General features: G+C 40.7%; 1 protein-coding gene across 1 annotated transcript; it reads left to right on the top strand.

Annotated features, from left to right (window-relative positions):
• The first annotated feature begins 8432 nt into the window (after nucleotides 1–8432).
• Nucleotides 8433–24347, top strand: LOC128429187 (adiponectin receptor protein 2). The gene is made up of 8 exons (XM_053415468.1): nucleotides 8433–8465; nucleotides 10771–11043; nucleotides 19262–19444; nucleotides 20295–20466; nucleotides 21160–21346; nucleotides 21441–21628; nucleotides 21941–22134; nucleotides 22252–24347. The coding sequence occupies exons 1-8, from the start codon at nucleotides 8433–8435 to the stop codon at nucleotides 22378–22380; spliced, it is 1359 nt and encodes a 452-aa protein (XP_053271443.1). The 3' UTR covers nucleotides 22381–24347.
• Nucleotides 24348–24835: the final 488 nt, after the last annotated feature.

Genomic DNA, 24835 nt, shown 5'->3' with positions numbered 1-24835 from the left:
AGTCTTTGACAGTGTGCCAGCCAGGCAAGAGAGCGGCTAAACATAGCTTCTGAGAACAGCAGTGAACTGTCGTGGCTAAATTGATTGATCATAAGAAAGAGTAGCTGCCTCTCTCTCTCTTTCTTTTATATTCCTCATCTCGTCTGTTTCTATGCTTTTACTTTTCCTCACAATCCAGAGAAAGAGGCGATGCGTGTGTGGTGCACAAAGCGAAAAGAAGTACGTCTTTCTGTTGAATGGTTTATATGGTCTGTCATGTTGTTGCCTAAGTGAGCATACAGGCACATTCATTCTTGTTAATTACTCTGTCCATAGGCACAGTGAGCTTCTTAAACGGCAGTCACAGAATATGTTTGTGTCCTTGTGTGTGAGAGTTACAGCTACAACATTTGTAAGTGCTAAAGTTTGCTAACTGGCAATAAATGATCATTGATTAATTAATAAAGCTTCTCAAATGAGTGAATGGTCTGTTTTCAATACGCAAAATATCTTGGTCTGACAAACAATGAATTTGAATATGTCAGTCTGTGCTTTGAGAAATTCGGATCGACCAAACCATTTTGAAATTCAACTATGAATATTGTTAAGTAAAAAGGCAGTAAGTTAAATTATCCCACATTTCTGTATAAGGAATGTACAGTATAGCAGAAAAGCTTCTTCGCCTTGTAGCACTTAAAGCATACCTAACACATAACCTGAGCAAATTTATTCATGTTGAATTCACCAACCCAGTTTCACACCCTGGTAGAAAGCTGAGAAGAAAACGTAAATTTAGAAGTTTTTTACAGTTATTCTCGAAAATATATAAACTTCTGTGTTTAATTCAGCCTTCTGCTCATCTCACAGACTGTGGAGGGCAACCTGATCTAGTCAGTAGTTTTAGGTTTCCAGATTTCATCAGAAGATTTAAGGGGGCTATTTTTATCTGCATGTTACCCACCTCTGGACCACCACCCAGTGCTTGCAAACCACTGCATTCGGTTTGACTGTGTTTACCAGCAGTGCCCAACTGTGCACCGGCCTTGTAGTGGTCTGTGTCTGCTCTGTGTTTAAATGGTTGGTGGTTAGGCACCATGTTGAGCAGGGGTGGGGAAACTCTCTGAAGAAGGCTATGTCCATTTTTATAATAAATGTAACCATGAGGGCGGCTTTCCTCTCTAATGCATTGGCTGGAACGGCTTCTCTTTGTTGAGGCGACTGATGACAGATTGTAGTGATGATGATCATGCTACTCACATATGGTTTTAGCCGAAACAACATATTCAAATAAATCCTCCCCTTTTGTAGTGTCTAGGTATTTTATATAGCTGAAACACTGTTGTCATTAATATCGTTATCAATTACCTTGCTGCATGTAGCCCGAAGTTTAGAGGTTACCCATGGCTGATTTAAAGACAAAGAGCTGAATCTTGGAATATTTTCATGTGGAAATCAGGAGATATTACAGATTAGTTTGGTTTTTAAAGGCCTTGGCGAAGTGATGCGTTTCGCTCTACTGAGAGTCATTGTTGTTTGATTTTTTTGTCCGTTTTTGTCGACTATGTTGATTTGGTCGATCTCCACAGGGACACCTACGATGCAGTTGTGCCGTTACATACCTATTGACCTAGCATTCCCACAATCCACTACGTGTAGTAATGCACTACGTGGCTCTCTGCCTGTCTGTACACTATGAATGAGAGACTAAGAGTGAGTACGTGTGCGCTGCTCACTTCACACTGGGTGTCTTTGTGTATCTCTATCATAAGACTGCTGGCAGCCTCATCAGAAACTCACTGCTGTACCAGGACTGAGGGGACACCAGGCGACACACACTGATACACAGACACACACAACGTGGATATTGACTTACATATTTTCTGGATATTAATTTTTTTTTCTTCTCAGCTGCTCTCTGTGGGTGAAAGGCAACTATGATAGTGTTTTGTTATAGCGTGGGGTCCAAACGTGTAGACCACTTTCCCATTTTGTAGAGAAACAAGTCAAACAGGCTGGCAAGTCGTCCAAAGTCTCTATCACTCAGTTTCACAGAAGGCAAACCCCACCCATGTGAAGCTGTGAGGAGATTAAAGCACAGGGCACAGTAGTTATTTGCATTCAGTTGTAGCTGCCTGGAGACACAGAATCAAAATACCAAATGATATGGGTGTGTATGTCTCTGGTATATGTTTAAGTGCTGGCCTCAGTGCAGCCACAGTGAACAGTAAAAGCAGTCAGGGTCTAATCACCTGCGATAGGAACTCGCACACAGGGCTGCGGCACAGAGAAGTAAACTGCACCAACAAACATAGAGACAAATTAAGCAGCACTCAAACTTGGCATTCGTTTTTGGTTGTCTCCTGGAGTTGATAGATTTGGTTAGAATAATCTAAATCAAAAGGTTTGAGGTCATTTCACTGCAGAGGCTGACTATGTGCTTGTTTTAATTGCTTTGTAGGAACAAAGCTCCTGGGACACACAACTTGAAGTGAATTTATTGACATCAGTTCTGTTTTTCTTTTTTACCTGAGTAAGCAAGGTCAGGGACTTAAGATATTGACAGTTTAACGAGGTAGAGTTGTCACCAACACTGTAAAAATCCCTACGTTGATTGAAATACTCCCACGTACACCCATTACCATGACTCCCATCAGTAATACCCCTTTTGACAATAAGACATTGCCATCTAAACAGCATTTTCTGATTGTACTCAGAACAAGCAAGATTCGAATCAGCACATGTGGAGTTCTTATACACATTATGTCCTATTGGAACATTTTGCAACATTGACGTAGGATACATTAAGGGCACATGCTCAGTCTTTGATTGTAAGCAAGTAGAAGAACATAATGTTGATGTGTCATAATCAGACCAAGCGCTGTAAAATGTAAACGGGAAAATAAATGGAATATTATATTGGCAACTCATGTAAACATCATAATCTGAGTATTGTCTCATTCAGACGGTTCAGAGGTTTATGTTTGACTATTACTGATAACAGCAAAAGAAACAGACTGACATGTTGGCTGTTAGGAGTTAAGTTCAACTCACCAAGTGGTTTAAAGGCCAATGTGCAGAATGTGTCTGTGCATGTGTCTGTAGCTTTTGGACTGAATACTTTAAAAGGAAAAGTGATGTCATTGTCAGTGAAGGTGATATGTTGAAAGTGGCAACAGAAAATTTCAACCCAATGCTCTCGTGCATAAAGTAAAAATACAGGTCTGTCTAGCTACTGCATATGCACCTAATTTGCATTGTTCCTTAACATATTGAAAGTTTAGTTAAATGTGTTAAATGCTGGATAAGCAGAGTCTTTGTGTTTCAGCCTGTCAGCTTGTGGAAACCTTTGCTCTCTAATAAACCCCCACGAGTACAGAAAAGATACAGATCGGAGTAAACCTGTGTTTGCTGATAATAGACAGATACGCCAGTTTAACCTGTTTTTAAGAAACTCCGTCACCTGCTGACCGGGCCTGAAAAACCAGGTTTGAGGTAATGGAAACCTCAAGGTCACACTAAAGTCAGAGTTTTGCTTCAAGGTGGGATTAGACTCATTGTTTAAATGACACTTTGTAAATTACTCATAGTTTCTAACATAACTCATCAGTGAAATATCTCATCTATTAGGGTGTAGGACAAAAAAAAGAAAAAGAAAAGATTTATCAACATTTGACCAAAATTCAGCTTTTAACTCCATATTCTTCTTCTTCTGTGTTCTATAATGTAACCATATATAGTTCAATTAATGGGGAATTTATAACAAAATAAAAAAGTATTCAGTGTTTCCTGTTTTGTTTGTGTGTGCGTGAGAGACGGAGAGACACAGAGAGAGAGAGAGAGAGAAATGACATCACAAGCCACAGGCCAAATCAGATTAGGAGACTCAAGTCAGTGAGCACACACTGAAGGGAAAACGTTGCTTGTCTTAAATACTGGATCCTGAATGATTGCTTTGATAAATATCATTTCAACCGTTCTTATTTTAAGCTATTTTCAAACACGAGCAGTTTTATAGCATATTAAATATAAACCCATTTACCACAGTGTAGTTCTATGCACTGTGGCATAAAAATTAAATAAAAAATACTATTAATGCCGGTCTGTAAATATAACATTGATGAATAGAAATATTTAAATGGAATTGAAGTGAGATCCCTCAGATTACCAAATCACTGCAACAAAGAGTATTCCCAGTTGTAAATGTGCTTATTTGTAGATATAATGAAATGACTATGGATAAGTACATCAACCCCACTTCAAATAACCCAAAATATCCCTTCAAGGCCTTATTCATATTAAATTTATGTAGAATTTAGTAAATAACCATTTTATAATGTCAGACATAGCATGTCATCCTCTGTGTCTCTGCTCATCTCAGTCTCAATATTACTCTCTACACACAGTCTGGTTTTCAGTGTGTCTATATGTGTGAACGTGGCTTTTGTTTATCCATCATGTGGAGCAACTGCACAGTATTTGCATAATGCTGTTTGACCGTTGTCCCATATTTGTTTTTTTGTGGAATGAAAGCAAAGACAAACACTTCTTTTTCCTTCAAATAGTCCGTGACAATGTGTCATGGCACTGTGACCACACACTCATGCAGCCCCCCGGGGCGGCTGCATGTCAGACTAGCAGACGATGCTGCACAGCCGGTTAAGTGAGTCACATCTTCTGCACGTCTCAAACATCTTTTCCTCAGACATCTCTCCTTTTGTTTCTCCTTTCGTTTGCAGAAGTCGGGTCATGCTTTCACCCACTTCTGTCCATCTGCAGAGGACTTCCTCATATTTCGGCAGCAATTTGGAATCGTTCAGGTCATTTGCAGAAGCCCTGGTGTTCTATAAAACACCATTAATATACTACAGATAGGCAATATGTTTCAATTGCCCACCATTTTTTCACAATCAGTGGTTTCAGATATATACTATATTTATTATTTAGAGTTATAACAAGCAAATCATTGTAAAACTCAAAAGCTGTCTGGCACTATCTGAAAAAGGGTCAGATGGCGTCAGGTGAAGGATGACTCTGCTTGAGATGTCAAACGGGTGGAGATATGTGCTGCTAAATCATCATTGCGCATACAGTTTTATCCTAGTTCTCAAATATCATTGATGAATTGATGCTGCTTATCAACACAAATCAAAGAACACTGGCCACTCAAGATGGTTTGATTGTCATTTAGCCACTACTCTGTTTTGTCAATCATGGTAATCAGCACAACAACAATGTTTACAATATGATCAAGCAGGAGAAACCCAGTCGTGGCAGGGCATTGATTTAACTGAACACGTTCATAGACAGGACTCCTGGACCCACACTGCTCGTCCATGATAGTGGATGTGAGGTTCACTTAAGCTGCCAGTTCCCTTTAGCATACACTTTGAACTTCACTCTACAGGTTAAATACTTACCAAAATAAAATCCCAAATGTAAAATAAGCTATCAATAAAATAAAATGGCAATAACCACCCCAAAAAACAAGCAGACTCAGGCAGACTGAGCACATCGCTATAGCCGATATATTCATCCAGGTCTCATTCAGGTCTCCCAACCTGAATGCATTACATGATTTGTGTTATTTTATTCTACCGAGTAGTCGCAGCCATGAAAGATTGACTCCTTCACCTTATGTCAGTTCAACGTTTTTACATAGCACAAAAGGGCATTTGTACTTCTTGTTCATTCCACCTCCACTTTTTCCTCTTCAGGTCTCCACACAAACTTGCTATCTGGAGAAAAAAAACCTGGAGAACAAATCAATTACCATTGACATTTCTTTTTAGTTTACAGCAGCTCTCGTTTTCTTTAGTTTCTCACAGTCGCCAGGGTTGATTTTCAGAGCCACTTCTTCTGTGACAATGACTGAGTCCACACTGTGACTGACTGAGTGTGTGTGTGTGTTTAATTGGAACTAAATTAAACTAATCTTAGCATGTTAATGTGTTTACCATTAATCCCAAAGTACAGTTTAGGGTTAGAAGATATGTGGTTATTAGTTATACATGTATCACTGTCAAAAGCCCTAGATGGGAGCCAAATCGTCATTCGATTGCCACCAATCATTATGTGTGAACTCTTTAAATGCCTGATTCGAGTTTGAAGTAGGTGAACCTTGCTTCTCTAAAGCTATTTAATGTTTTGGTTCAAAACATCAGACAGACAACCTGCAGTGACATGTAGAGCAGGTAAGATGAGCTCCATGACAATAAACTAAAAATAAACATGGCAAGGACGAAGTCAGAGCTGAATATTTTGTTCCAGTCTAACAGCATTAACACAAATGTGTCAGACAAATCCAGCTCCTTTGACCTTTCAGTTATTCTTAACTTCCACAAAGTCGTCTCCATCGAGAACCTGAAGACTTTTATATTGTGGGTCGAAGGTCACATCAGTGATACTATTATTTAAGGATTGAAAATGTTTCTTGTGTCAATGAGAAACATTGCTATGGCTTTTTAAATCTATGCTCTCACAGTCTACCCTACAAGCATTGTATTGTCAGTTGCTGTCGAAACACAGTATTGCAGATATTGACCTCTGGGTGAAATCAATAGCATCAATATTAAAAGCTCAATTGTGTCCATGGTTAAAGGACAGTAATGCTTATTAATGGCCTTGCTGCAGGAGCCTCATGGCTGGTCCATAATGTCAAGAGAATAAAGTATTAATAATTAATATGGGAATTGAGTGAGTGTACTGAAAGATGATTGCTTTCTAAAGTGCATACATGTTGGTGAGAGCTTGCAATCATGATGCAATACATCCTTCTTTGGCTGGATCGTTCAGTCATGAGTGTTTGCTATGAGTTGATCTTTCGAGGGAAGAGTTGAAAAGCAGTTACATAAGCCAAGAAAGGAGAGTGTTGCTCAAAGGCACATGGGTAGAGATTTAAAGCCAAAGCTCATTGGTTAATCCCTTCCCTACCCTACCCAGCAGGTCAAAAGCCCAGTTGCTTAAGGCTGCTGCCATTTTTATCCTCGGTGTCAGTTCCTCTGTCACCCCCTGTGGTGTAAGTGTCACTCGAGGGGCAGTTTGATGGCATTTCCTCGAGTTGTTAACAGAGCAGATAAACTTGTCATTGCGATTGGTTTGTTTCATGGGGGTTGCATGTGGGGGAAATAATTGAACCTCACACCAGGACTTTAATAGACAAGGTAATAAGGGTGTCTCCAACATTCTTTCCTGAGCGGAGGAAATTGCGATCATGCAGTTTCATCGCATGAAACATCTTGATGAGTCATCTTGTATCCTGCTGGCGACAGACATAATATGTCGGCAGTTTTCTAAGAACTGAAACCTAAACATCTGCATTTGGCTCAGTCCCTGAGAAACCTCATTTGGTTTGGGTGTGTGAAAAAAAATTATCTTATGTTCTGTCATTGTGAGGATTTTTTTAGATCTCAATACAAGGTCATTCTGTTCAGTTCTGTCTGTTCTGCCACTGTGGTCGTCCACTTGGTTCTTCCGAGCAGTAAGAACACGTTGTGCGAATAATTTGCAATATGACGAGCACTGACAATCAGCTCCCCTTGCACCACACAGAATGATTTGGATTATTTATGTCATCAAGGTGGTGTCCGAGGTTTCCACAATATCATCTTTTATAGGAGAATGTCATTCTTGAGAACAGAAAAGTCAGTAAGTCTAGAAGGTCAATCTTGGCTTATTACAGCTTGAACCCTGCCGTTAAACTAGATGTATTGCAAGGTCAAATGCACTTGGATAAAGTCAAAGCTCTTCGCCGGAGTTGGTGTGCCTCACAAGACCACGTTCTAACCGAGACAATTACACAGGTTACAAGTTTTAGGACGAGAGAGCTGATTGTTTAGAAGCTGAAAGGCGATTCTGCGGAGGAGACTTTTTGCTGCTGTGGAGCTGCAATTACCAGAAAGAGTCAAATTGATCCAAAGTGTCATGTTGTCCAGATGAACTATCCTGGAGCATATTACTGTATGACGCAAGATACTGGTAATAAATAAACACGAATTGCTCGACAAGAAATTTCCAGTATGTCTCTCAGACCTAATATTTATGTTTTTTCATATTTCTCTTGTAAAAACATCTATTCACTCGATTGTATGTATTTTTATTTCTCACAAGGAAGTTATGTTTCCGTTGGCGTTTGTCTGTTTGTTAGAAGGATTACGTAAATAAATAATCAACACATTTTGTGTGTGTGTGTTTGTGCAGAAATAGTCACGTGCAGTCTGTGTTGTTTCTCTTCCCTCCATTGACTCTTTTCAGACTCACACAGAACAAAACTTCGAAGCAATTTCAATTGTGAGAAGAGCTGTTTGTTCTTCAGTAGCAATCAGGTCTCAAGACTGTTATCTTGGGAAATTACTGAAGCTTAAAAGAATAGAAAAAAAACGAATGGTTGTTTATTCCTCTTATTCCCGAGCTTATAATGAACTGGCATGAGATCTCACTTTTCATCGGGACAGGAAATGCGGGTGCAGCTACTCAAGAAGAGCATCAATGTAATTTTCCAAAATAGTCAATTGTGGAGGAAGGAAAAGGGGAGAGATTGATTGGACGGTCTCTCAATGTAGAAGTGTTTGATTTCGATTTGGGATGACTGGCCCCACAGGCGAGTCATCTGTGTTCAGCTCAAACAGTCTTTATCATTCTCACAGCAGAATAGTGGCACTGTCTGTGGGTCTGCGTATGAAACCTTTTTATTTTTCCTGACTCTTTTTAAAGATTTTCTCCCCCTCTTTATAGTCTTTTCTTTCTATTGCGCTTCCCTCATTTTCTTTTTTTAAACGTACCCATGATCCTTCACCACAAACAGCAGCTGTGGTTTAATGTACCATGCACTTACATACGCCAGACCACGTCTCAAACACTGAGGCCATTGTTGTAATTTATGTTGTCACTTCACATGAGCAGAAGTTTTCATTTTTACTGTGGAATATGTTTTTTATTTAATAAACACATTTCAATAACTCTTGTACCTCATAGACTTGCATGATGTAACATGGCTTAAGTAATGTCCTAACTGTCACAATATATATTTGTGAGCCAGAATAATGGTGGACCATAGGGTTTATATAAAGATGGACAACATGACATTTCCCCAAAAGTGAAGCCAGATCACCTTGTTCGCCTCCTGGCTGTTTCTATGTTAGCAGATGGGACATGGACCAAAGTAAAACATAATGATGGTTTCTGTCACTTTAGTTTGTTCTTATCACACTGATAAGTGCACCAGTTATGTCTTAAGCAGTCGGTGTGTATATATTTGCAAGTACAGGTGTGTGTGTGCAGTGTGTGTGTGCGCAGTGTGCACATGCCTCTGTTTCTCCTTTCCCCCTGAGTGTCTATTATTCCCTAATGTATGTGTGAGTGAGCACAGGGGGGATGGTTTGAATGAAGTGGGCCGGTGCTTGGGGGCACGTTCATATTGAGTTGGCCCCTCTGGAGCACGGTGTGTGTCTGTGGGTTTGTGAGAGAAGAGGGGAGTTAGTGAGACATGGAGAGATTTAGCGGTGTGCTGATATGAAGGTGCAGCTGCTGTTCATATAATTTATGGGGACATTACATCTTTGGTTGTGAGAGAGAGTTTTGAAACGTGCTGTTGTAAAAACATGCATCTACAAGGGTCAGGAACATGAGGTACACATGAGCACATTTTCCCCCATAGGCTAGAGGCCTTTACAAGGATGAAAAGCAAAATCCTCCACACCAAGGACTTTTGCAGTATTTAACTGGACATGTTTGGTTTAACTTTAGGTTGTAGTTCATCATTTTTTTAAGGATAACACATTCACACTTCTTTTCCGGCTGCCTTCATGATGATACTGCAATTTTAAAAACAAAATCTAAAGTATCTTTGACTAACCCAGCAGCAATTGTCAGATTTCCATTTGATTTGCTTTTCTGTGGAAATGTCTTTTCACAATAGTTGTTGTGAAAAAAATACCAAGTTTCCCCATTCCTCTGCAATTTTTACCTAAAACTAAATTGTAAGTTGTCTCATATTTCCATGAAAAGCAGACATAAGATTTGGTAGAGAAATGGTGTAATGATTTGAGAAAGAGAAGTAAGCTCTCAACAGTGTAGACGTTTACTTCTCCTGTGTGAATCTCTTGTTCCTTGGAGTGTGCGCAGATTTTAATGAAGGACAGCTTCAGCTCTATATGATTTATGCACATAGTCTAAAGCGTATTGCGCAAGTGCGTTTAGGATACATACATATCCACCTTTGCCAGTTTAACAACAGAAAGGTGGTTGCTACACCATGACCCTACAAGGGTTGTAATTGGTCTCATTGGGGGAAATGTTGGGTCTCACTGCAATTTTGAAGGTCTTGACCTTATTATGTGAAGTACCTTGAGATAGTGTCTATGATGATATGGCGCTATACACATAAAATTGAATTGAATCAATTTATCATGACCGTGTTTTGAAAGTTGACATGCATGTGTGCTTGCACCTTGGAGGTTTTATAATGAGAGATGATGCTTCTCTGCAGAGGGAACAAATCTGCTTGTGTGCAAAGCAAATGAGCTGATCCTCTGTGTGTGTGACTAATATCAAATTAGATTAGTACAATTTTATTAACTTTTTCCCTTTCTTCCTCTATTTCTGTCTCTCTCAAGGTTTGTCGTACAAACTCCTGAGATAAGGTGCCATCAGGTCTAAGGACTTCAGCTTGGACTCTAGGTTGGTCACCCGGATTATACTTTCATCTTGCTCTGCTTACAGCTGCTGCTGTTTTCTCTTCTCACCGTATGGCTCTTCCTCTTCAGTCCAACCAGGTTTGGTCTCCTCCGGAGATAGGCAACCACATCCACTAAGTCTCTGTCCGGGCCCAGCCGCGTTTGTTCCAGTTCTTATTGGGGGCTTGTCCAGCGTCTCAAGCTGGACGGAGGAGAGACAAGTGGGGCCGAGGGCCCGGCCTTCGTGCTGCGACACAGAACTTCTAACCTCGTACAACACACCACAGATACCACGCCTACAGATCCCGTGAGTCCCAGGGTGAAAGAAGACACGCCCACCTCAGGTTCTTCAACCAGTCCCCTCATCACCACTGAGTGCCCCTCAAACAATGGGGTGAGTATCCAGCACACAAACAAACATACATGCTTTCATCTGGTTGGTTCAGAATCATGGGTCAAGTGGTCACACAGTAAAACTATCCCACCACAACACACACACACTAATGTAAATAATTAAACAGGAGCTGTTAGGAGGGAAGAATAATGTTCTATAACCCATGTTGACCCGTGTCTTAAAGCAAACTAGGAGAACCCGGGCTGGTACACGCACGCTATAAATTGTAAGCAATTTGTTATCACTTGACCACAGTTCCCTGTGTGCATGTGTGTGTACACAACATGCTTTATCACCATTTCCCCTTAGAAGACCTAAAGTTTCCACTGATCCCCTAAGAAGATTGGACACTAGAGTTAATTAAACACTAGAAGATAATTTAATCTCACTTTTAAAAGCAGCATTTTGAAGTTAAGAGCAAATTTAGATTCAAAGTGAGCGTAAGAAGGTTTTTGGAACAGCATGTGGGAGTTTGCCATGTCTTTTTAATTATTATTAATAATGCATGGTGTTGTTGAGCACTCATTTAAACATGGTTGCACACCAGTATATGGAATGTAGTGGAGGATGGAAGAGTCATAAAGTAACACATTATTATACTTGCAAAGAAGAAACTATGTATTCATTGCCACTGCGGAAATTCGATAAACTAAAAGTAAAAAGTGAAAATAGCACAATATGTGTTTAAAAGAGTATAAGATAGTCTCAGAATATGTTAATAAAAGTAAAACAATGACAGCAGTTTTTTACGACCATCATAACGAGAGAAGTTGTGTGTTTTCTCCGGGGAGAAACGTGCATTATGAAATCCGTTTTTCAAGTTTTCCGAGCAGGTACTTGAAACTTGCTTTTGCACAAATTGATTAGAAGCCTGTTTCCCCAAACGTTTCATCCTCCACCACCTCACCCTATTATAGACACCGTCGCCACCTTCAAGGCTTTTCAGACTTGATAATGAGTCACTCTGTGTTATAGTAATTAACAGTGCATTATGATAGAGATGTCTCGGCTCCGACTGTTCAGTTTTAGTTCCACTCGAGAGTCTGAGGTGATATCGATATTGAACACGTGCAAAGATTCACAGCCCCTAAAAATAAACCTGTTGTGTCAATAATATGCAGATGTCTTCCTGGAAGGAGAGCAAACACATTATCAAAATCTGTGTGATTAACATCACATGACGGCACCACGTCCAAATCACAGAACAAAATGTGCCAGATACCCTCCCTCGGAGTCATCACTAGTGACTGTGTGCAACAAAGCTGCAGCTATGTCGTCCAGTGTTAGAGGCAATCAGCACAGAGCCGCTGATCCGAAACACAATAGTGGTTGTGTTTGTGTATTGTGTCTGCTCGCGTGTGTGTGGCCTATTTTTTATCTACTGTAACACAACACGGATACCTGAGAGGATGCGAGGGGCCCCCTGCCCCAATCAGCAAGGCCAGGCTGTCTTAACACCCTAAAGGCTGCCCTTTGAATCTTTCAGCGTTTGGAGGTATAGGTGTGTGTGTTTGTGTTTCGAAATGGGTTTGTGAGTGTCTGGTTTAGCTTTGAGTTTGGTGTCACACATCATGTTTGTCTTCAGAATGCATGTGATGCTTTTACATCTCATGTTCAGTTTTTTGGGGGGGAGAATTAAATTGTTTTGGTCAGGTTTCCTGTCAAGATCTTTATGAACTTGTCCCCATAAGCTTGTGGTGTTTGTGTGTCTTCCTGATTACACCCCACAGTTGCTGAACAGAATTTTGGAAACAATGGCTGTTTACCTGCCAACAAGTGCAGCCTCCTTAGATGAAGTGTTAGATTTGCTGACCATGACAGAGAAAAAGCTTGAAAAAAAAAAAAAAAGTTAAAATCCATCCAGATGGATTTTGCATAGGGAAATATGCATTAATATAGAAAGTCAAGGGTAAGAGACTGAGAGTAAGTTGGATTTAGTCTCAAAGGTCCTGTTATCAGTTTACATCTGCATCATCATTTAATTCAATCAAGTGTCTCTTACACATTATTCAAGCAAGAAATATACCTCTGTTAACTTAACATGTAATACACACTAAGATATATGACAAAAAGAGAATCTGGAAAATGTTATTCTAGCACACATTTGCGTGACCACGAGCATCAAAACAAGAGGAAAAAAAAACAATAATTACTGAACAAATATCTGTGAACAATGTCCTTGATTTTATACATTAGTGTCCGCTGCACATCCTTCCTTTGAGCAGAATTGTTTTTTGTATTGTTTTCATGCATCAACGCCCAGTCTGTGGAGGAAGGATATCCAGGTTCACTTCCTCTTATTGTACCTGTCGTCCATAATTAAAACCCTTTTAGTCATTCTTCTTATACATTAACACCTGTGATGCTACTTGTGACATTTTGGGTTATATGTTTAATTTGCTTTCTTGCTGAGAATCACATTAGAAAAGAGATACCAGTGTCTGGTTCATTCTCCTCCCCTGGCATAAAGTCAAAACTGCGACTTTCTAAGTGCTTAAAAAAAAGTAAAGATCCTTGACGGAAGCCCTCTAACTGTGAACAGATTGATAAAATCTGTGTTCTTTGTTGCTGTGTTAATGTTGATTTTTCATGCGTGGTCATGGATAAGAACACAGGGAACAGTTTGTGTAGTGGGGGCTCGAGTACACTTTCTGTTTTTCAGAGTCTGACGTGTGTGTGTTTGTTAGAAACCACTTTCTTTTTTTTCTCTGAGGGTCTTGGACAATTTTCCAAATATTTGGCGTATCTAGAGATCTGTGTGTCTGTGTGTGTGTGTCTGTGTGTGTGTCTGTGTGTGTGTGTCTGTGTGTGTGTGTCACATGTTGACTCTGTCTGTGCTGTGCAGGGGTCACAGTGTACAGAGGTAAGCTCTTCCCTCTGTTCTAATATAGATTCATGCTCTCTTGTCATTGGTGCTAAGAATATCAGCTGCATTCCTATTGGCTTTCAGCTGTTTCCTTTCACCCACCTTAAAGAGACCAGCCATGTGACTACGTTTGGGTCAAAAGTTTCATGTTTTGCTGAAAAAAGGAGAGTTTTCATCACATGTCTTTGCTGCTTCACTGACATGTCCTCTGCTGACCGACTGTCGAGCTCAGCAGAACTAATGAGAGCAGAGGTTCCTCATAATACACACAAAAACAAACTGTCTCAAATGTGTGTGTGTGAACAGCCATTAGTCAGTTGAAAGTCCTTAGCCAGGTCAACATACTGAGCGGTAATCAGTCTGGGGGGAGCAGGATTCATGTGTTTTTGTCTGTGAGACAGAGGATTAGATTGGTCTTCAGGGGCTTTTAAGAAAAAGCTGCCTCATTTAATCTAAAGCAGACCAGCGTCTCTAGAGATTTCCTGTTGTCTGTGTATCATCGAAATCTAGCTTCTTAGTTCATGCTTGTGTGAAAAGTGTTGGGGGGGGTCTCCATGCTGTCTCAGTTATTCTTGACTTTGTCTTGACTTTATAAATTGGCTTTTAGAGCTGTTGTTGTGTTGATATTTTTTTTTTATGAGGTGCTTGATCTTTAAGCTTTCTTTCTTTTTGATTTGAGCCTTGTTTTCCCAAATCTTGGGGTTTCATTTATTCATTAAAGATCTGTCCATTATCTATAGAAGCCGGATTCGATCCGAGACACTTCTTGAAGTAACCATACTGTGTGATATGAGGAAGTAGCAGTTTATACTGAAAGCTTTTGTTTTAGCTTGATCATAACAGTTAATTATTGGCTTAATGAGTGTGTAGTGGTTATGTGAACATTACACGAGCCGTTAACTCGAGATGTTGTCACCTTGAGCAAATCCTTCACTTCTCACTGGTCTCCACTTCCGCCGCTGTGCCGTCTGCTTTGTGTTTGCAGCTCAACCGTGAAGGTGGAGAACATTCTGCATGACCCGTGTAATTAAAGCGATTTCTTCAGATTTATTGCAGCTGAGGCACGCTCGTATAGTGATGACAATGAAAACATAATATATTGGTCAGCACTACTTGCAAGGTAGCAGGATATCTTCCAAACGAAATCCATTTAGCTATTTGAGAGACCATTGGAGATGATGGATGCCATGTAAAATTGCATAAAACTCCCCCAAAATCCGAATGTCTACTTTTCATACTAGATAAGCTACACTTTTACTGGGGCAATTGTGTTATTATGTTTTGTTAAATTTTCGGGACTTGTAGAGGCTCCTCTCTCTCTCTCTGGCATTTACTTGGAAAATCTTTTCCTAGAAAAATGGGAACTTCCCCCTGCTTAAGTATGACAACAACTGAAATGTTGATTACTCAGCACATGGGACTGGCTCTGTGTGAGGACGAGCAGCCAGCCTGCCGGCGCTCACTTCCAGACTCATTTGGTCACACATGCTTTGAGAAGTTGTACAGTGAGTTTTTCAGGTCTGAGGGTCGACACTGTCCAGAGGGATGGGATCATATCCTTGACCCCACACACACATACTTTCACACTGAGCGAAATTCAACTCCCTTAACCTCTGCCAGAATGAGTTGTTGAGAGAGCGGACAGCTGAGGTTGAGTCACGTGTAGCAGACATGCAGGATAGAGTTCATCCTAGTGACTGTGTGTGTGTGTGTGTGTGCGCCTAAATGTAAACACATTAGGGGGTACCCTGAATTTCCAAGAACTACTTTCTCCACTCGTACAGTTCTCCTCCTCCTGTCGGAATCTTCCCTGAGTTGTTATTGTATCTGGTAACGAAACACGTCAGCTGAGCGGTTGACAGCCAAACTTCCTGCATCACCTGCTGCCGAACCTCAGCACCGCGGCTTTCACAGTCTGGATTATGTTTAGTACAGCTGAACAGATGTTTCCAAGGAGAGCGAAGCCGTTTCTGCTCCTTTTTCTGGAGCTGGCAGCTGGTCACTTTTCACTGTTTTTATTCTTACAATGTGTTAAAACACCCACAGCTTCCTCTTTAACGCTCCAGCTTCTGTGGGGTTAAAGGCAGTCAAATCCTAACAAGAAGACACGTGATGGCAATATTAAGCATGAAGGGATAATCACAGTGTATCACGCTTTATTATATACCTTATATAAAGATTGAGGAGATCACTGCTCTCCAAAAGAGAAGCCACATCTTCTTGATTGCCTCCTGGCAAGATGCTGTATAGCTCATACACCACCTTCTCCATGTTAACAAATGGGACATTGACCAAAGTGATAAGTCAAAATACATTTCTGGATCGTGACAGGAAGTGGAGAAGTTTGTTTCATGTAGGGACATTTCTTTTTAAGAGCTTTGACAACAGTTCGTTGTTGGCTGTCTCACGTTATGATGAAGAAACTACATCTGTGTCTGTGGTATGTTTCACAATGGCAACGTTTTTGTTGCAACTTTTCGGTTTAACCGACAGCAGAGGAGATAAGGTGATTTAGTCAGAGCATGTTTGTTTGCTAGAGTTAAATCTACATATACTTTCTGCCAGTAAGAATGAAGGTAGCTCATGTGACAACATTAATCCTCACCTAGAAGAGTTTAAAGAGTAAAATGACGGGACTCACTTTGCACAGATATGCTCTTTTTCACAACATGACATAACAAAAGCTAATAAAATGCAGAGTGACTGTAAAGCAGCCCAACAGCTGTAGTATCTCAGTGAAAAGAGGTTCTTAGTAAGAAGGTGGCTGTTCATAAATCACCTAAATGTGCAGGTTTTAGGCTAAATGCTTCCCATTCATCTCCTCTTCCTCCCTATCTCTACTGCTTTTTTTTTTTTCATACTGTGTGTGCGTGTGCGTGCGTGCGTGCGACCAATCAATCCTATTTCTCCTGGAAGTATTTACTGTTGGCTCAGTCGCTTCAATCCTCTTGTTCTGTATGTATTGTGTAAAGTATCAGTGCGTGTGTGTAGTTTTTTATATGTATGGTGTTTAGCGGAGTGTGTCACTATGCTTCATTTGACCCAGAATCATCTCTGCAGGTGTGAATGCGTAGCTTGTCAGGAGGCACCAGTTAAGTGATGGCATATTGGGAACACTTAGAGGACACCCTTTTGTCCCCCTCCTATGCACACGCATGCACTCACATTTGTTTCACTGTCTCCGGGATAACATCTCATCGACATAATGCACCCCCCCTGTCCCTTATCCCAACCTAAACCATCAGTATTAAAGGCCTAACCCTAAACATGAAGTTAAACCTCAAAATCAAAGGCCGACCCTCAAAAAGCAGAATACACTCATGGGATATAAAGGCAAGTGCACACATACTCACACCCACACATGCAAGCACACACATTTATTCACACCCTTCCAGAATAACCCAACAATAAACAGCCCCACCGGCAGCATCTGGATTTAAGCTTACACCTACATTACATGCATGCATGGACACACATGATAGGCTATTACTGAGACACACACACACATGCACACACACACACACATGCACACGTGACTACTTGGCAGTCACCCAGATACCCTCTGCTCACATAGTATACTCAATCACTGATGCACACACACACACACACACACACACACACACACACACACACACACACACACACACACACACACACACACACACACACACACACACACACACACAGAGTTATGTCAGGTGTCACTTTTATCTCTGCTTTGAAACACCGCAGATTTATATGCGGTGTGGTAAATGTGGCTTTACAGTTACACGACTTCAGGTGTGTGTGTGAACCTATGTGTGTTCTTGCAGCACACAGCAGCCGACTGCAATTTGACCTAAAGCATTAAGCACACACACGTGCACACACAGAGTAGACAGACTTTAAGAGTCGAAAGAAACTGTCAGCAGTAGACACACTATCTCAAACAACCTAGCCTTGGAGTGTATTTTGCTTGTGGGACTTTAAAATTGGGTTAGTCATGCATTATATATATATATATACACAACATGACTCTCTCTCTCTCTCTTTTTCTTTCTTTGTCTGTTGTTCTGCTGTCTATCTCCTTCTCTACTTCTTTCAAATTTTCTCACTCTCTTTTATTTCTCTCCCCCCTCCTCCTCTCGACTAATGAAAAGATTTAGTTCTAATAATTTCCTTCTAGAGGAACTGAGTGTTTGTTTGTGGAGGAGATTGTGAGTCTGTTTTTACATCAATGATATAAGAAAAGTATGTATTTTGCCTTTTCGTACATATATGCCCCTAAGCCTTATCCAATTTGCCCACCTGAATCCACACATAACATGACTGCTTAAGTGTGTGTTCGCCTCCGTGTGCGACTGTTTGTGTCTGTGTGTGTCAGTTATGATGAATGACTGTGTATTTAGCACAAAGAACAAGCCATATTAATTCTGTGCACGGATGCACCGCTTGCCAGCTGTTGTGTTAGATTGAATTCAAACTCTCCGTCTTATCTTCTGGTTATAAATGGATTGTTTTCAAAATGAACATTCTGATTTATACCTGATTTGAATGTATTGAGTTGATATAAGAAGTCCAAATCAATGATGTAATTAGTAGAGCACAAATCCCCATTTTTTTTTTTTGTTTTAAAATGTACATGTCCTTAAATGTTGATATTTAACCGTTAAGCCATAACACTTTTATTATAAGTAACTATAAATAAAAGAAAAATACAACCAAACATGTAAAACTTGAATTAAGTTTTTCCCCCCTTGTTTTTATGTTTTCATAATTCGATTTTCTTTTTGCATTGTTTATTCTGGAAAATACGTTTTCCTATCGACAATCATGAACACCAAGAATTCTGTGAAAAGCTCATATCGACATGTTATTGGCTAAACGAAGATTGTTAGATACAGTCTATGGTTTGTTAATACATATCAAGCTGATGACCGAGCTTCAGAGCAAATGTTTTCAATGGGACAACACATTTTTTTAATGATGAAATTAATTGGATTACGTGTCTTCACCGTGGATTTATACATCTGTTGTCAGATATCACTACACATTTGCATGTTATGTAAAATGACTCCCGATGAACCTGTGAGGAGGTTCTGTTGTCATGTTGAATTTAATTTGCATGTTGAAGCATGATTATGCAAGTTGGGATCAATAAACGTGTGAAATAAACATCTCGGCTCACTGCAGGTTCAAATCAAAGGTCAACCCCTCTGTCTTCTAGTCACACTTCACTTCATTCATCTGATAAAGCTGAAATACCCAGAGGAATTAAATGCACATGTTCAAACAAGAGGAAATGTCATAAACAACCATGGCTCTCAAATCCCTCTGTACTTATGGTGTCTGCTTCTTCTCTGTCTTTGTCAGTGTGTCCCCGAATGCGAGGAGGAGAGAAAAAAAGATGAAGAGGATGACGGAGGAAGGGAAGGAGGGGAGGAGGAGAAAGAACGGGCAGAGGATGAGAAGAGCAGTGATGAAGGCTTCATGGGAATGAAGCCGCTGCTGCAGGCTCACCACGCCATGGAGAGGATGGAGGAGTTCGTACACAAGGTAGTGAACACACATGTGCAAGTATTTGTGCTAAATTTCAACAATACAGATGTTAAAGTGCGTCACAACTCCTCCACGAAGTTTATGAATAGAATGTCTTATGAACAACTCACAAACATCATATGTTTTATTCAGAATAAGGTCATTAGTTGGAATATTGCTGTCCAGCTTTAGTTTGGGTACAAGCCATAATAAGTAGTTTTGATAAGAGCGTTTTAAAGTGTAGTTTATGAGTGAGGTGAAGTTATGAAAACCAGCACATGCTTTGCTTCTAAAAGTTACATCACCAGAACTCCCAGAACATAGTTCTGATGGGTTTCGCAACAATTTCTGAGAAAACAGTTATTGCTGTCGGGGTTTCATAACTGACTGTGTTGTTATGGAGAGGAGTTAGAGGGAGGGCTTCTCAGACAACACTGCTCTCTCACTCTCTCTGATGAAGAACCTTTAAATGGCAGTATTTCAATGAGATTCAATATAAAAATCTTCTGTTTCTCATTAAATGGCCTTGGTAAATGGCCTTGTATTTTTACAGTACAGTTTTACATTCACCCATTCACACACACACACATTCATACAGTGCATCTATTCGCAGCACTTTGTTATTCTATGGGGGGCCATTCAGGGTTCAGCATTTTGCCCAAGGACACTTCGGCATGCAGATGGGTCAGACTGGGGATCGAACCGCCGACCTTCAGGTTAGAGGACGACCACTCTACCCCTCAGCCACAGCCGCCCCAGCCACAGACAATTAGAAAATATTACAAGTTGTTCTTCTGCGCCCATTCTAGGCTTTGAGCTCTTCTTCCACTATTAATTGTGATATTCCTGTGCCTCATTAACCAATCAGGTGTGGGAGGGCCGGTGGCGCGTTATGCCTCACGACGTGCTCCCCGATTGGCTGAAGGACAACGACTTCCTGCTTCACGGCCACAGGCCGCCCATGCCTTCGTTTCGCGCCTGCTTCAAGAGCATCTTCAGAATCCACACGGAGACAGGAAACATCTGGACACACCTGCTAGGTAGGACACACACATGTACACACACTGCTACATAAGGAACACTGATCCAAACACATGTCAATGCATCTCTTACTGCAACAAATTCAATAAACCTTGGCTTAACATTTAATTACTTTAACCACACACACACACACACACACACACACACACACTACACATGACCTTCACGACTGGAATATTTAAAGTAACGAGAATAGAACTTTATTATAGTTCCTCTGTGTCTATTTCCAGCTAATCTTCACATTAACGTGTTAGGAAACAGACGCTTGTGAATAATGATAGCCTCTATTTGCTGTTAATAAGCAGTGTTGTGTCAAAAGCTAAGCTGAGGTGGTTTATGTAAGAGTGAGGCCAGTATATATTATTTTTGACTTCTCAATAAGCTTATTTGAATTTGTTGGGTTTTTGTTTTTTCAGTTTTGTTTTCAGTCCCGTTTGAAAACATCTCGTCTCCTGACTTGAAAACAACATTGACAATATTTATGTGCTCTGCTGCCACCTAGTGTTGCCAAAGGGTTACTGCAGTCAAATGTTTCTCAGTCTTTTGAGTGTGATTTTGTAAAAAGGATTTTTCTCTTGTTTTATTGCATTTATTTACATTAAATATAAAACATGTGGATGGAAAAACAAAAGAGGATTTTTGCAGCAGTTGATTTAATCTCTCTCTTCCGTGTCCCGTGTCTGTCCCCGCAGGCTGTTTGTTTTTCCTCTTTCTGGGTCTGATGTACATGTTCAGTCCCAACAAGTCGTTCGTGGCTCCCGTCCAGGAGAAGGTGGTGATCGGGGTGTTCTTCCTGGGAGCCATCCTCTGCCTCTCCTTCTCCTGGCTCTTCCACACAGTCTACTGCCACTCTGAGGGCGTCTCCAGAGTCTTCTCCAAGTAAGACGCACACATCCCATCTCACCGTGTATCAACTCATCGTGTAAAATAGGAAACTCACAGTAACATGTTGTCTGTGTTTTTCCATCTCCAGGCTGGACTACAGTGGGATCGCCTTCCTGATCATGGGCTCATTTGTTCCCTGGTTGTATTACTCCTTCTACTGCTCCCCCCAGCCTCGTTTCATCTACCTGATAGTGGTGTGTATACTGGGACTGTCGGCCATCACTGTCTCCCAATGCGACTTCTTTGCCACACCACAGTACAGAGGAGTCAGAGCAGGTAGAGTGAGAAGGGTTCATGATCAATTCAGTTTTTTTTTATTGGTATTATTTCTTTTTAGCCGCGTAGTTTTGCTTTGTTTTTTTATGGCCCCAAACTTGACTCTCTGTCTCTGTCTCTGTCTCTGTCTCTGTCTCTGTCTCTCTCGCTCTCTCTCTCTCTCTCTGTCTCTCTCTCTCTCTCTCTCTCTCTCTCTCTCTCTCTCTCTCTCTGTCTCTCTCTCTGTCTCTCTCTCTCTCTCTCTCTCTCTCTCTCTCTCTCTCTCTCTCTCTCTCTCTCTCTCTCTCTCTCTCTCTCTGTGTGTGTGTGTAGGAGTGTTTGTGGGTTTGGGTCTGAGCGGTGTGGTTCCCACCCTACACTTTGTGATCACCGAGGGTCTGATCAAAGCGACCACCATGGGTCAAATGGGTTGGCTGCTGCTGATGGCGACGCTCTACATCACCGGAGCCTGTTTGTACGCCGCTCGCATCCCAGAGCGGTTCTTCCCCGGCAAGTGTGACATATGGGTGAGTTCTGGTTAACACACACACACACTGACTGGACGAAATAAGCCATTGTTTCCTGTCTTCTATCTTTATGTGACTCTGTTTCTCTAACACACGATACTTTGCTCTCTCCCATAGTTCCACTCTCACCAGTTGTTCCACATCTTGGTCGTCGCCGGGGCTTTCGTCCATTTCCACGGCGTCTCCAACCTGCAAGAGTTTCGCCACAAGGCGGGTGGAGGCTGTGCCGCGGATGGAACTCTCTAACTCACACGCACAGACACACACACACACACACAGACTCACCCGTTCTCTCACACGTATTTTAACTGGGAGGCACCGGTTCTACTAACACGCACAGAATTACACGCACACACACAAACAAACACGTGCTAAGACATGCACACACGTGCTCTCTCACCAAGCTGAAGACCAGCGTGGCTTGTCCGGTGTGTGTCGGTGTGTGTAATAAACAGGATGAGCTCGTAGGGGGCGCTATTATAACTGAGGAGGGGTTTTGTTCTATTACCGTTCCTCTGTTCCATCCCTCACCTCATCAGGCTATATTGCTTTGACTTCCAAGATGGTGCGTTTTGTTAAACTGTTTCTGAGACTCTTCTCTTTCCTGGAAGGATTCTCCGTTTGTTTAGGGGATGAGACGTTCGGAGCCTCTTCTGTTTTCTGATGTTTAGTTTGAAGAGGAGGCAGATAAACATACATTGTGGGGTGTTTTTTTTGCAGAATGCTGTTTCCTGGGTCACATGTTAGAAAAAGGAAATTGAGCGGGAAATGTCTTTGGATTTCTTCCATGATTGTTGAGGTTGCAGGGGGGTGGGGGTGTTCGTGTGGGCGGGGGGGTTAACAGTCACTTTTAAAAGCAAAAAAAAAAAAGAGCCCTTTTCCATGTAAATAAGATTTCTAAATTTTGGGTTATAGATTTGTATGAAATATATATGAAAAAATAACAAAAAATTATGGAATGTGTTGGCGAGAGTGAATATGTTAGATGATAAATCAATAAAAAATGGGGGAGAAGAGGTGTTTTATCTATAACGTGTTCTGAGGGTGAGGTGCAGTGGAGTGAATCATATATTCTGTCAGTGGAGGGAAGTGCTTCAGAGAGTTTCATTAAGTCTGTATATGCAAGGATGAGCGGCAGAGACGACGAGGAAATATGAGGCACGGCACCTGAATATTGGCAAATAAGATGCGGACTCCAGAGTCCTTATCCCGACCCCTAAACCTTTAGATGTAAACGAGGAGATCGGCCTCGTCGAACCTGCGCCCGTGTGTTTTATAAGCATCGCAGAATCACAGCACCGTTCTCTAATCAGACCTCATGAATAAAACGTTCCCGTGCGCTTGAAACCAAAAATACAGTCCAAACTATGAAACCTAAAAAGCGTCACCTTGATGTGTAGCCATGTTCATTTGTCTTCTTCCTGTAAATTGTCATATATTGTCTAAAGATAAAACAAATTTCTATTCCACCGATATGAGTTTATTGTTTTTTTAGGATATGCCCTGAAAAGACGTCACGGATAATGAAGACGTTTTTATAAACCGAGTCATTATTCGTACCGTACAGTACAGTACAGTACAGATGCAGTTCATCGTAGTTCTCCTCATGACACTCGGATTCACATCTGCACAGAACAAGGATTATCTGTCTAAAAAATGTTTTTTTCCCTCTGACTGGATTGTATTTTAATTTATCCACTGCTGCTTTTGTTATTATTATTATTATTGTTATCACAAACTTTAATTTTCCTTTTTTTTCTCTTTTCCCTTTGACCTTTTTTTTGCAGCTGGAGAACATCTTTCTCTCAAGCTAAAAAATTATCCCCCAAAAAGTTCTGACAACGTTGTCAAACTGACCATAACTACTACAAGGCAACAGATCCTTCATGTGAAGGCTTTAAAAATCTTTCACATGCACAATGGAAACACTTACATTCTGGGCCTGGTTTGAACTTAAGCATTTTTGAATGATCAACATCTCTTCTTTGCGTCACACTTTTGCTTTTCAGAACAAAAAGAAAAATCTTATTTTCATCTTGTTTTATTCTTTCTTTTTCTCATTTCCTGTTTTTATCTAGTTTATATTAATTTATTTGTCTTGGGGAGCGTGTATTGTCTGTTGAAGCACACGTTCCGTTCTGATGGGAGTGTGTGATTGCAATGGACCTTTATATCTGCTGTATTGTTCTAATATAAAGGTTTTTTGAATCTGTCATGTTATCTAGTAGTGATTACTATGTGCACAAAATACATTAGCAAAGTTTTAAGCAGCTAAGATAGGAAAGAAATGTATCTGTGTAGTTACAGGTCAGCCTTCAGTGCCCTTCTATGCAGATAATGAGTACAGGCTTATATTTTCTCTTAGGTTTCTTATAGATAAGACAGATATGATGCAACCCTATATATGGATGCATTATCTACAACAAACATAAAATGAACTGGTTGCAACCAAGGTTTTTCTTAAACTTAAATTTTTTAAAACAACAATATACAATCTTCTACACAAACAAGGTATTTGCTTGACACTGACAATATAACTGACTGCAGTTGATTAAACAGATATAGATAAATATTATTTTTTTATAAATTTGGACGCCACGATTTGCTGCTGTCTTCTTTTCTAGATTATTCCTAAAACGGTTAACTGCCCTGTTTTCTTTTCTAGATTTGCCTAAAACGGTTAACTGCCCGGTTTTACCTA

This window comes from Pleuronectes platessa, chromosome 22 (genome assembly GCF_947347685.1).
Source record: "Pleuronectes platessa chromosome 22, fPlePla1.1, whole genome shotgun sequence".
Classification (NCBI taxonomy): Eukaryota; Metazoa; Chordata; class Actinopteri; order Pleuronectiformes; family Pleuronectidae; genus Pleuronectes; species Pleuronectes platessa.
The sequence above is the reverse complement of the archived record's forward strand: the minus strand, read 5'-3'. Positions and strand labels throughout refer to the sequence as shown.